The sequence below is a fragment of the Triticum aestivum genome, chromosome 4A, assembly GCF_018294505.1.
Source record: "Triticum aestivum cultivar Chinese Spring chromosome 4A, IWGSC CS RefSeq v2.1, whole genome shotgun sequence".
NCBI lineage: Eukaryota > Viridiplantae > Streptophyta > Magnoliopsida > Poales > Poaceae > Triticum > Triticum aestivum.
In genome coordinates this window covers 6,581,160-6,594,021 of record NC_057803.1, presented here as the reverse complement: position 1 = coordinate 6,594,021, position 12,862 = coordinate 6,581,160, and the positions used below count along the sequence as shown (strand labels likewise).

The 12,862-nt window shown below is 49.3% G+C and overlaps 1 protein-coding gene across 1 annotated transcript; it reads left to right on the top strand.

Annotated features, from left to right (window-relative positions):
- Nucleotides 1-320: 320 nt before the first annotated feature.
- LOC123081551 (AP2-like ethylene-responsive transcription factor AIL5) lies at nucleotides 321-3,923 on the top strand. Its single transcript, XM_044504114.1, has 9 exons — nucleotides 321-735; nucleotides 1,025-1,601; nucleotides 1,684-1,766; nucleotides 1,886-1,894; nucleotides 1,980-2,068; nucleotides 2,248-2,321; nucleotides 2,674-2,724; nucleotides 2,920-2,996; nucleotides 3,182-3,923. Exons 1-9 carry the CDS (start codon nucleotides 531-533, stop codon nucleotides 3,601-3,603), a joined length of 1,587 nt encoding a protein of 528 aa, XP_044360049.1. The 5' UTR covers nucleotides 321-530; the 3' UTR covers nucleotides 3,604-3,923.
- The last annotated feature ends 8,939 nt before the right edge of the window (nucleotides 3,924-12,862 follow it).

Sequence of the window (12,862 nt, the reverse complement as noted above, 5' to 3'; positions counted from 1 at the left end):
CTCGTATTCACACATTCACGCTCGCCAGGCCCCATCCGCGCGCCGCCACGCTGCAAGGCACGGACCCCAACGCAGAAGGAAAACTCCGGACCACACTCGCATACGTACGTACATGCAATGCACGAGCCAGCCAGCCAGCCAGCCCAAAGTTGCACACCAAGACTTGGTTTCCTTCCCCTTGCTACTCTACTCTACTCTACTCTACGCTACGCTACACTAGTAGTACCGCATTCACTCACATCGACCGATCATTCCACCACCCTACGCTGCACCGGTGCCCAAATATAGCTCCTGCGTATATATAAACGTCGAAAAGGGGCGGGGGGCTCCCGTCTTCTCGTAGCCCGAGCACCAATCTAGATAGATAGCCCCCCGCCCTCCCTATCTCCCTTGCTTGCAAGTCACACGCACTCCGGCCGGCCGGCAAAAGATCGATCGGGCTCTTTTGGTTCCTCTTTCGTTTCCTTTTCTCCTCCTCCTCCTAAGCTTTTTGGTTCTGTGCGTTGGGGGAGAAGTGGAGGAGGAGATCGATGGACATGACCAGCGGCTGGCTCGGCTTCTCCTTGTCTTCCTCCTCTTCCGCCGCCAGGGGCTACGACGCCGGCGAGGGAGCGGGGTGCGATGGCGGTGACGGTGGCTCTTGCTCGTCGCCCACCGCGGCGGCGGCGCCTTCTTCGCCCATCGTGGGCGTGCCGTTGCACTCTGGCGGCGGCTCTGTGCAGTACGATGGACAAGGTAACTAACCAATCGCATGCAACACGAGTTCAGGAAGGCTATGCTTAGCTAGTTCGGATCATTGCTTGCATGCTCATGTTTTTTCCTGTCATGTACTCCTCCGGTCCTTTTTACTCTGCGTATTAGAATTCTACTACTCCTATATATCCAAGTCTAACTAACGCTAGAATGAAAACTACATATGTTAACCTTGTTCGACAGCTCGCTGGTGTTGTTGGAAGTTCTGGTGTCTCTCAACAAAGCCTTGAGCTTGTGTTTGATCAGAATCTTTGGTCTAACTTTTCTACAGATTGGAGGCATCAGCATGCAGAAGCCAAAGGCCCCAAGCTGGAGGACTTCCTGAGCGTCGGCTACGGCAACGACAGGAGCAGCGGCAGCATCTACGACGCCAGCCACGCCGACCAGCTCAAGTACCACCACCACCAGGACGTCCACCACGCCTATCCAGGCTCGCCCTACTTCCAGGGCAATGGCGGTGGTGGCGTCGTCATCGGGCTGGACATCAACAACGCGCCGCCGCCGTCACACTGCACCGGCCTCCCGGACCACCACTTCATGCCCGCGCACCATGGCCAGTACTCGCTGTGCCCGCCGAACCAACAAGCTGCAGGCGCGGGCGCGATGGCGGCGGCGCCAATGTACAGCTCCGCGGCGGGCTTCGACGGCAGCGCCAACATGTCCATCTCTGGCATCAAGTCCTGGCTCCGGCAGTCGATGTACGTGCCCGAGCAGTCGACGTCGGCGATCCCCCCCTCCGTGCACGCCGCCCCGAGCGAGCCGCCGCTGCCGGCGCCGTGCGTCCCCGTCCCTCGCAAGCTCGCGCAGACCTTCGGGCAGAGGACGTCGCAGTTCCGCGGCGTCACGAGGTTGGTCTTGCTCTTGCGTGCTCAAGCTTTGCATCGTTTGCACGTTCATGGATTCAAGCTTGGTTCGTGCGTTGATTCGCAGGCACAGGTGGACGGGGAGGTACGAGGCTCACCTGTGGGACAACACCTGCAGGAAGGAAGGCCAGACCAGGAAAGGAAGGCAAGGTGAGCTCCTCCTGATCGGATCAAGAACCACAAACACATTTCTGCCTTTGTAACTTCGTACTGACATCAACTTCCATGCATGTTCGTTCCCGAATCTGCCGAATGCAACGATCGAGCAGTTTACCTAGGTAAGCCATTGCTACACCCTCCTTAACTTCTCCAGTGGTCTTGCTGTCCATTGTTGCTGATCATGGTTGGGTTTGAGCTTTGAAGGTGGCTATGACAAGGAGGAGAAGGCCGCGAGGGCTTACGACCTGGCCGCGCTCAAGTACTGGGGTCCGGCGACCCACATAAATTTCCCGGTACGTTTACAGCTTTGCTGTTAAAAGCCCAGGGGATGTGGTGTGTAGGGGCCGGCCTAGTCGTAGTACCATGGATCATTCCTTCCCCCCTTTAACTTGCTATTGATTAAAGTGGTTAGTACTACAGCAGATGTTTTGAATGTCTCTTTGATGGATGTGCTGGGTTTTGTCACATGTAGTTAAGCACCTATGAGAAGGAGCTGGAGGAGATGAAGCACATGACAAGGCAGGAGTTCATTGCGCACTTAAGAAGGTGCGCCAGTAGCCTCCAGTAGTAATTCTTTCTTGGCTTCCTGTTTTTATCTCTCTAGGAGTGTTTAACTACAGTGCACCATCAGTGATGCAGTGCCAACCATTATTACCGTTGCCAAGAACTACTACTACCATAGATCATTTATAAAATTGTTACTAGCATATACTGGAACAAAACCATGGCAAAATCTGATGAACATCTTAAGCATCACTAGAGACAAAATTTCTCGTAGAGTACAACTGTGTAATCTGTGCCCACACTTTCACGTATACATGTGCATCCAAAAGGGTGAAAAACATCTGGCGCGCTCACCAAGGCTTACAACTTCCGAGTTAAATTTTGTTCTTTGCAGGAACAGCAGTGGGTTCTCGAGGGGAGCATCCATGTACAGAGGAGTGACCAGGTGCCCCATTTTTACCCCCATCCGCAGGCTTTTCCACCACCCCAAAACCAGCTCTCTTCTCAGCTCTACTAGTATAGTCCATCTCACTCACTGTCACAAGTCACACACAGACAGGCACGCAGAAACACACACGCATCGACTTGCCAGCCTGTGGCACTGTGTGTGATCTTTTCTTGTTGCGCTTGCTTTCCCCAGGCATCACCAGCACGGCAGATGGCAGGCCAGGATTGGGAGGGTGGCAGGGAACAAGGACCTGTACCTTGGCACCTTCAGTAAGTTTTTGTTTTCTTACTCTTGTACACGCGCACATGGTTAATTCACTCCAAGTTCCAAGTCTTAACAGTCATCCAACTGTTGCTAATCTAACTGTAATCTTGTTTTTTACTTGTTCTTTTTTGTCATTTGTGCATGGTTAGGTGGCAGTAGATGTCTCATGTCTAGTTGAAAATCGTCGTAGGTACGCAGGAGGAGGCGGCGGAGGCGTACGACATCGCGGCGATCAAGTTCCGCGGGCTGAGCGCCGTCACCAACTTCGACATCAGCAAGTACGACGTGAAGCGCATCTGCGCCAGCTCGCACCTCATCGGCGGGGACCTCGCCTGCAGGCGCTCCCCGACGCGCGACGCGCCGGCGCTGCCCAGCGGCGTGAGCGTCGCCGTCGAGCGCCCCGAGGCCGGCGCGTCCGACAACAGCTCCGACGCCTCGGACGGCCACCGCGGCGCGCACCTGCTGCACGGGCTCCAGTACGCGCACGCCATGAAGTACGAGGCCGGCGAGGGCAGCAACGGCGGCGGGAGCTGGATGGCCGCCGCGGCGCGGCCGGTGGCCGGCGTCCCCAGCGCGCACCCGCTCCCGGTGTTCGCGCTCTGGAACGACTGACCCAGTGAGATTAGCGTAGCACGCAACGCACGGACGTACTCGTAGTAGGTACTAGCTAGCTAGGGCAACATGCCCACATGCACGGTGGTGCAAGAGGACAGATGATAAAGCTTGCGGGGGAGGCGGTGTTGTGATCGGCCGACCCCTGCGATGCGAGGGTGGGCTGCGATGCATGTTCGTTGCATGGTTGGCGCCTTAACTTGTGGGAGGTGCCGACAATTTTGCCGCAATGTGAGACTCTTTGACGTGCATGCATGCATGCATGCCACGACGTAGGACATTTTCAATGCTAGCATGCACTGAACCTTTGCCACTTACTATATGCCATGTACTAGTACTACTGAACCTGGGACGTGCGCCGATGCCTACGGTGTTGTGTAGATGGAGCGGTGGAGAGGCGCCTCGCGTGGCGTTGCATGGGCGCGTCGGCGGAAGAGACGACGCAAGGAGATAGTAGTATTACATCGGCTGAGCCGAGTGCTGTCTCTGTCGTAATCCGTGACGCAGCGATGCCTTGGAGAAGCCGACGCAGCATACCGATGTTAGAGGTGGCAGTGACCGGGGCTGCAACCACGGTGCGTACGTACGTTCGCCGGAATCGGGGCGGCTGCGCTTTTATACTTTGGTGCCGAAAGTGGCAGCGTGCAGCACCTCGTCCAACTCACAGAAACACCGGTCCGGCGAGTGAAATCTCAGGCGCTGCGTGCTTCTTGTCTTGTCCCGCCGGCAGTGCCTGCCGGCCCCGGCCCCGGCCTGTAGACGACGACGGGCGGGCTTTGCTCGTGAAAGATGCCAAAAAGCAGAGCGACGTGTTTATCTGCCTCAGGAATTGACCGGGGACATCCAATCGAGAGGGGATGGCGCAGACCCAAAGGTCCGACGCCTTGCTGCAGCGAGCGTCATCTCAATCGTGTCCATTGCGGACAGAAATATACTCGCAGGACTCTATTGCCAGGACAAGATTCTTTCCTGGACTAGTATAAGTATGAGTTTTTTTTTACAGAGATCAAGCAAGCGCTAGCTTTCAATATTACTCTCTCCGTCTCCTAATGTAGGACGTTTTTTGATACTATATTAGTGTCAAAAAACATCTTACATTATGGGACGGAGAAAATAGTAGATAAATGGCGGGAAAACAAACCGACATGATTAAACTATTATGGGGTTGGGGTTCAGGCTCAGACTGAAAACTGAGGAAAGCGAAAAACTGAAAAGCCAAAGAAACTGTAGAATCACGCGACAGACCGATGCGGCACCTCGGAGCTACGTCTGTTCCGAGGTGTCGCCAAACTGTTTCAGAATCTGTAGCAGCTTGTCGATTTCTTGTCTGTCAGGGTTTGCGAAGATGAGTGTGTCGTCAACGTAAAAACTGACGCACAGCTTGAGCTTTTTGCCGGGAAGCGATGCGAGGATGCTCTTGTCCGTGATCATGGTGATCAAGCGGTGCAAAGGGTCGATCGCAAGGATGAATAGCAGTAGAGACAGAAGGTCACCCTGTTGCGGGCCACGATGGTGATCCATCTTCGCACCTAGCACGCCGTTGAACTGGCACGAGGAGGAGGAGGTTAAGTGGAGTGCCGCGATCCAGTCTCGCCACCACACGATGAACCCCATCCTTTGCAGCCAATCTGGCAGGTACTTCAAGGACACCAAAACAAAAGCTTTTGTGATGTCTGAGGACGTGTTTGGTTACCTGCATGGTTTTTTGCCCATTTGCATATTTGGCCCAGTTGGGCCTGGCTGAGCAAATGCAGACCAAAAACTAACATCTGCACTTAGTTTGGTTGCATGCATGTCCTCTTCTTGCATCGTAACGATGCCTCTACGCATCGTGTTTTGTTGCTCGCATTGTATATGCTCACACGGGTGCATGACATTTGGTTACATACGAGTATAGAGTTGTGCTCACCTTGTACCCTACTTGGTGAGCTTACCAACAACTTACACATGATCACACCAAGCACGCCAACGCCACAACACTTCTATGACGACAAACTGGACGAAGATGATGAAGTTCTTCAGCCCTAACAGTCGATCCACCTTCTTGCCAACCTCAACCTTGCTGCATGAATGCTCCCGCACATACTTGGAGTAAGCATATTCTGCCGCGTGCCTAGTCTTAAACCCTCCTCTGTGGTTGTTGTTGTTGTACCCCAAAACTTGTTTGTCGCAAGCTTCCCATGAACTGTAAACCCCTGGAACCCTACCTTCGAACACCACATACCACTTGCCCTGGCAGTGCAAACGAGCAATAAGTTCAAGCAACAAGCATTGGAACACACAAACATCAAGCAACGAAGAACTCTAGGAGCAAGCAATGGAGCAGAAGAGCATTAGTAAGCATGCATGATCATAGTAAGTTCAACCTAGCACTACTTTGGTGTCATCCTACCACCACCTCCAAAAGAGGGTGTCATCCTACCACCGAAAGTTCGTGATCACCGTGAGGATCACCATGAGGGCTTAGTATATATCACCTCACCAAAATATACACACCATAAGATTGTTTTCAAGCCCTAACTACATAAAATATACGTTGTCCTAGTCGTCGTCGTCCTTGTCGCCATCGCCGTCGAGGATCATGCATGTCGTCGCCACCATCAGAAGCAGCACTAGTAGTAGTGCTTGCCAGCCAGGTCCTCAGTGTTGGAAATATGCCCTAGAGGCAATAATAAAAGCATTATTCTTATATTTCCTTGTTCATGATAATTGTCCTTTATTCATGCTATAATTGTGTTATCCGGAAATCGTAATACATGTGTGAATAATAGACACCAACATGTCCCTAGTAAGCCTCTAGTTGACTAGCTCGTTGATCAACAGATAGTCATGGTTTCCTGACTATGGACATTGGATGTCATTGATAACGAGATCACATCATTAGGAGAATTATGTGATGGACAAGACCCAATCCTAAACATAACATAAGATCGTATAGTTCGTTTGCTAGAGTTTTCCAATGTCAAGTATCTTTTCCTTAGACCATGAGATCGTGTAACTCCCGGATACCGTAGGAGTGCTTTGGGTGTACCAAACGTCACAACGTAACTGGGTGACTATAAAGGTATACTACGGGTATCTCCGAAAGTGTCTGTTGGGTTGACACGGATCAAGACTGGGATTTGTCACTCCATACGACGGAGAGGTATCGCTGGGCCCACTCGGTAATGCATCATCATAATGAGCTCAAAGTGACCAAGTGTCTGGTCACGGGACATGCATTACGGTACGAGTAAAGTGACTTGCCGGTAACGAGATTGAATGAGGTATTGGGATACCGACGGTCGGATCTCGAGCAAGTAACATACCGATTGACGAAGGGAATTGTATACGGGGTTGCTTGAATCCTCGACATCGTGGTTCATCCGATGAGATCATCGAGGAGCATGTGGGAGCCAACATGGGTATCCAGATCCCGCTGTTGGTTATTGGCCGGAGAGTCGTCTCGGTCATGTCTACATGTCTCCCGAACCCGTAGGGTCTACACACTTAAGGTTCGGTGACGCTAGGGTTGTAGGGATATGTATATGTAGTAACCCGAATGTTGTTCGGAGTCCCGAATGAGATCCCGGACGTCACTAGGAGTTCCGGAATGGTCCGGAGGTAAAGAATTATATATAGGAAGTGCTATTTCGGGCATCGGGACAAGTTTCGGGGTCACCGGTATTGTACCGGGACCACCGGAAGGGTCCCGGGGGTCCACCGGGTGGGGCCACCTGCCCCGGGGGGCCACATGGGCTGTAGGGGGTGCGCCTTGGCCTATATGGGCCAAGGGCACCAGCCCCAAGAGGCCCATGCGCCTAGGGTTCAAGAAGGGAAGAGTCCCAAAAGGGGAAGGCACCTCCTAGGTGCCTTGGGGAGGAGGGATTCCTCCCTTGGCCGCACCCCTAGGAGATTGGATCTCCTAGGGCCGGCGCCCCCCCTTGGACTCCCTATATATAGTGGGGAAAGGAGGGCCTCTCATAACATCATCTTTGGTGCCTCCCTCTCCCTCTCCAACACATCCTCCTCCTCCATAGTGCTTGGCGAAGCCCTGCCGGAGTATTGCAGTTCCACCACCACCACGCCGTCGTGCTGCTGCTGGAGCCATCTTTCTCAACCTCTCCTTCCCTCTTGCTGGATCAAGAAGAAGGAGACGTCACGCTGACCGTACGTGTGTTGAACGCGAAGGTGCCGTCCGTTCGGCGCTAGGATCTCCGGTGATTTGGATCACGTCGAGTACGCCTTCCTCATCCCCGTTCTTTGAACGCTTCCGCGCGTGATCTACAAAGGTATGTAGATGCAATCCAATCACTCGTTGCTAGATGAACTCCTAGATGGATCTTGGTGAAACCGTAGGAATTTTTTTTGTTTTCTGCAACATTCCCCAACACTCAGCCAGAGCACCCTGTGGTCTGCTCCCATGGCAACAAACCCAACACCCTGGTCTTTGTTGTCCAGCAGGTGGTTGAGAGCCACCATGAGAGCCTCTAGGCTGAAGCCAATCTGATCCATAATGGCGTTGTAGAGCTTAGGGTGGACGACGTCCACACTCTTGCTCTCACTGATGGCGGTGGCCACCTCCTTCACTGCCTCAGTCATGCTGGTGAAGACGCTCAGCTCCTCCTCCATGAAGCCTGCCCGCTTCCTCTTCCTATCAAGCACAAGAACATGCTCATCATCCTTCTCAGGAGCATCAACGTTGATGGTGTCTGACTCTTGGTGTCTGGATACGCCGACATCGGCGAGCCAAGCGGCTGACCAGAGCCCATGGCATGCTTGCCGGTTGGCAGCCCGAAGGAGAAGATATGCTGCATTTGGTGGTAGTTCTGGATAGGGGTGTTGAGGAACTCAACGTCCTTGGGGTGAGCCTAAGAAGAAACATGGCAGACATGTTAGTTAGTATGGCAATGGTTCATAGGCTTCAACTGCTGGTCTGTTAGAATGGCATGGTTTGTGAGCTAAACGCGACGTGGCCTTGGTAGTGCTCTGACTCTAGAAGGATCGAGCAGGTGCCCTCATCCCATGAAGCACCGCTAAGGCCTCCGAGCTTGGACACTTGGATCCATCGAGCTCTCCACTTCCTCAGGTGGTTGTACACATGGGTCGAGGTGACCTCCTGTCCACAGAAGTCGAACACCTGCTTTGCAACAAGGTTCAAGTGCACCTCCTTGAAGCCCTTGTCAGTCCTCACCCCACTAGCTATGATCTTACACATCTTGTTAAGAACAAAAGTGGAGAGGAACGACTGCCATTTCATGTTGTTCCCCCTGCCATCCTTCTTCTCCTTTGCTGCTGCCTTTAGAGCAGCAGCATGAGCAATAACATTGGGCTGAGCTAGCACAAATGGAGGAACCGTAGGCGGCACCTCAAAAACCTCTGAATCAAGAGGCATCTGTTCCAGAGGAGGCTGGGTGTCCTCGATGTACGACCGCGAGAACCGGCTCTCGGACAGCACGAGGGCCTGACTAAACTCTTGCGTGGTCATGTCCTATAAACATAAGTGTCTTCAACACCACAAGACATTAGAAATGGATAGTATGAACTAGCAATACAACATGGACAGATCGAGCTAGCGGTACAACATGGACAGATCAAACTAGTAGTACATCTGAGACAGATCGAGCTAGCATTACATCTTGGACAGATCAAACTAGCAGTAACACATGCACAAGCATACCACAACATAACATATCACTAATCATGGAGAACATAACACTAATCATGGACACATGGATGATCTTGTTCAACACTTGCACACTAGCATACCACCGATTCATCGATGACCACTAACTACCAACACTTTCCCACATGGAAACAAACCCTAGAATGCTCCAAATCCACCACAACTAGCTACTACACCATCATAGTCAAACAGACCGGACGGCCTAACCTTAGCACATGGACAGATCTAGCTAGAACTAGAAGAGAGGAGGTGGTGATTGAACTTACAGAGGCCATCGGAACGGCCGTGGAGGAGGTGCCTGGCACGTCGGAGAGGAGGAGGAGTCTGCTACCTCTTGAGCTTGCGTTGGTTTTTCCCTTGAAGAGGAAAGGATGATGCAGCAAATTAGCGTAAGTATTTCCCTCAGTTTTGAGAATGAAGGTATCAATCCAGTAGGAGACAACGCGCAAGCCACTGAATACCTGCACAAACAAACACCAACCTTGCACCCAACGCAATAAAGGGGTTGTCAATCCCTTCACGGTTATTTGCAATGTGAGATCTGATAGAGATGGATAAACGGTAAAGTAATATTTTTGGTATTTTTGGTTTATGAAACGAAAAGTAAAAGATTACAAAAGAAAGTAAATAGGAAACTAGAATTGTAGATCAGAAATTTATATGATGGAAAATAGACCCGGGGGCCATAGGTTTCACTAGAGGCTTCTCTCAAGATAGAAAATATTACGGTGGGTGAACAAATTACTGCTGAGCAATTGATAGAAAAGCGCAAAGTTATGGCGATATCTAAGGCAATGGTCATGAATATAGGCATCACGTCCGTGTTAAGTAGACCAAAACGATTGTGCATTTACTACTATTACTCCACACATTGACCGACTCCTGCCTGCATCTAGAGTATCAAGTTCATAAGAACAGAGTAATGCATTAAGTAAGATGACATAATGTAGCGGGATTAACTCAAGAAATATGATGAAAACCCATCTTGTTATCCTCGATGGCAACAATACAATACGTGTCGGTCCCCCTTCTGTCACTAGGATCGAGCACCGCAAGATTGAACCCAAAGCTAAGCACTTCTCCCATTGCAAGAAAAACCAATCTAGTTGGCCAAACCAAGTCGATAGTTCGAAGAGACTTGCAAAGATATCAAATCATGCATAAAAGAATTCAGAGGAGATTCAAATAATATTCATAGATAAGCTGGTCATAAATCCACAATTCACCGGATCTCTGCAAACACACCGCAAAAGAGTATTACATCGAATAGATCTCCAAGAACATCAAGGAGAACATGGTATTGAGAATCAAAGAGAGAGAGAAGAAGCCATCTAGCTACTAGCTATGGACCCGTAGGTTTGTGGTAAACTACTCACGCTTCATCGGAGAGGCAATGGTGTTGATGTAGAAGCCCTCCGTGATCGAATTCCCCTCCGACAGGATGCCGGAAAAGGCCCCAAGATGGGATCTCACGGGTACAGAAGGTTGCGGCGGTGGAAAAGTGGTTTCGTGGCTCCCTCGGAAGTTTTTGGGGGTATATGTGTATATATAGGAGGAAGATCTAAGTCAGGGGGTCATCGAGGGGCCCACAAGGTTGGGGGGCGCGCCCTCCACCCTTGTGGCCACCTCGTGGCTCTTCTGACTTCCACTCCAAGTCTCCTGGGTGTCTTCTGGTCCAAGAACAATCATCGCGAAAATTTTATTCCGTTTGGACTCCGTTTGGAATTCCTTTTCTGCGAAACTCTAAAGCAAGAAAAAAAGGAAAGTGGCATTGGGCTATAGGTTAATAGGTTAGTACCAAAAATAATATAAAATAGCATATTAATGCATATAAAACATCCGAAACATATAATATAATAGCATGGAACAATAAAAAATTATAGATATTTTGGAGACATATCAAGCATCCCCAAGCTTAATTCCTGCTCATCCTCGAGTAGGTAAATGATAAAAACAGAATTTTTGATGTGGAATGCTACCTAAAATATTTATCCATGTAATTCTCTTTATTGTGGCATGAATGTTCAGATCCGTAAGATTCAAAACAAAACTTTAATATTGACATAAAAACAATAATACTTCAAGCATACTAACAAAATAATTATGTCTTCTCAAAATAACATGGCCAAAGAAAGCTTATCCCTACAAAATCATATAGTCTGACTATGCTCCATCTTCATCACAAAAAATATTCAAATCGTGCACAACCCCGATGACAAGCCAAGCAATTGTTTCATACTTTTGATGCTCTCAGACCTTTTCAACTTTCACGCAATACATGAGCGTGAGCCATGGACATAGCACTATAGGTGGAATAGACGGTGGTTGTGGAGAAGACAAAAAAGAAGGAGATAGTCTCACATCCACTAGGCGTATCAACGGGCTATGGAGATGCCCATCAATAAATATCAATGTGAGTGAGTACGGATTGCCATGCAACGGATGCACTAGAGCTATAAGTTTATGAAAGCTCAAAAAGAAAACTAAGTGGGTGTGCATCCAACTTGCTTGCTCATGAAGACCTAGGGCGTTTAAGGAAGCCCATCGGTGGATATACAAGCCAAGTTCTATAATGAAAAATTCCCACTAGTATATGAAAGTGATAACATAGGAGACTCTTTACCATGAAGATCGTGGTGCTACTTTGAAGCAAAAGTGTGGCAAAAAAGGATAGTAACATTGTCCCTTCTCTCTTTTTCTCTTTTTTTATTTTTTTCTCTCTCTTTTTGTTTTCTTTTCTTTTTTTTTCTTTTTTTGGGTCTTCTTTTTTGGCCTTTCTCTTTTTATTTATGTCCTCACATGGGACAATGCTCTAATAATGAAAATCACCACACTTCTATTTACTTACAACTCAAGAATTACAATTCGATACTTAGAACAAAAATATAACTCTATGTGAATGCCTCCGGCAGTGTACCGGGATGTGCAATGAATCAAGGGCGACATGTATAAAAAATGATGAACGGTGGTGTTGCCACAAATACGATGTCAACTACATGATCATGCAAAGCAATATGACAATGATGATGTATGTCATAGTAAGCGGAACGGTGGAAAGTTGCATGGCAATATATCTCAAAATGGCTATGGAAATGCCATAATAGGTAGGTATGGTGGCTGTTTTGAGGAAGGATATGTGGTGGGTTTATGGTACCGGCGAAAGTTGTGATGTACTAGAGAGGCTAGCAATGGCGGAAAGGTGAGAGTGCGTATAATCCATGGACTCAACATTAGTCATAAAGAACTCACATACTTATTGCAAAAATCTATTAGTCATCAAAACAAAGTACTACGCGCATGCTCCTAGGGGATAGATTGGTAGGAAAAGACCATCGCTCGTCCCCGACCACCACTCATAAGGAAGACAATCAAAAAACATCTCATGCTCCAACTTCGTTACATAACGGTTCACCCTACGTGCATGCTATGGGACTCACAAACTTTAACACAACTATTTCTCAAATTCACAACTACTTACTAGCATGACTCTAATATCACCATCTTCATATCACAAAACAATCATAAGGAATCAAACTTCTCATAGTATTCAATGCACTCTATATGAAAGTTTTTATTATATCCCTCTTGGATGCC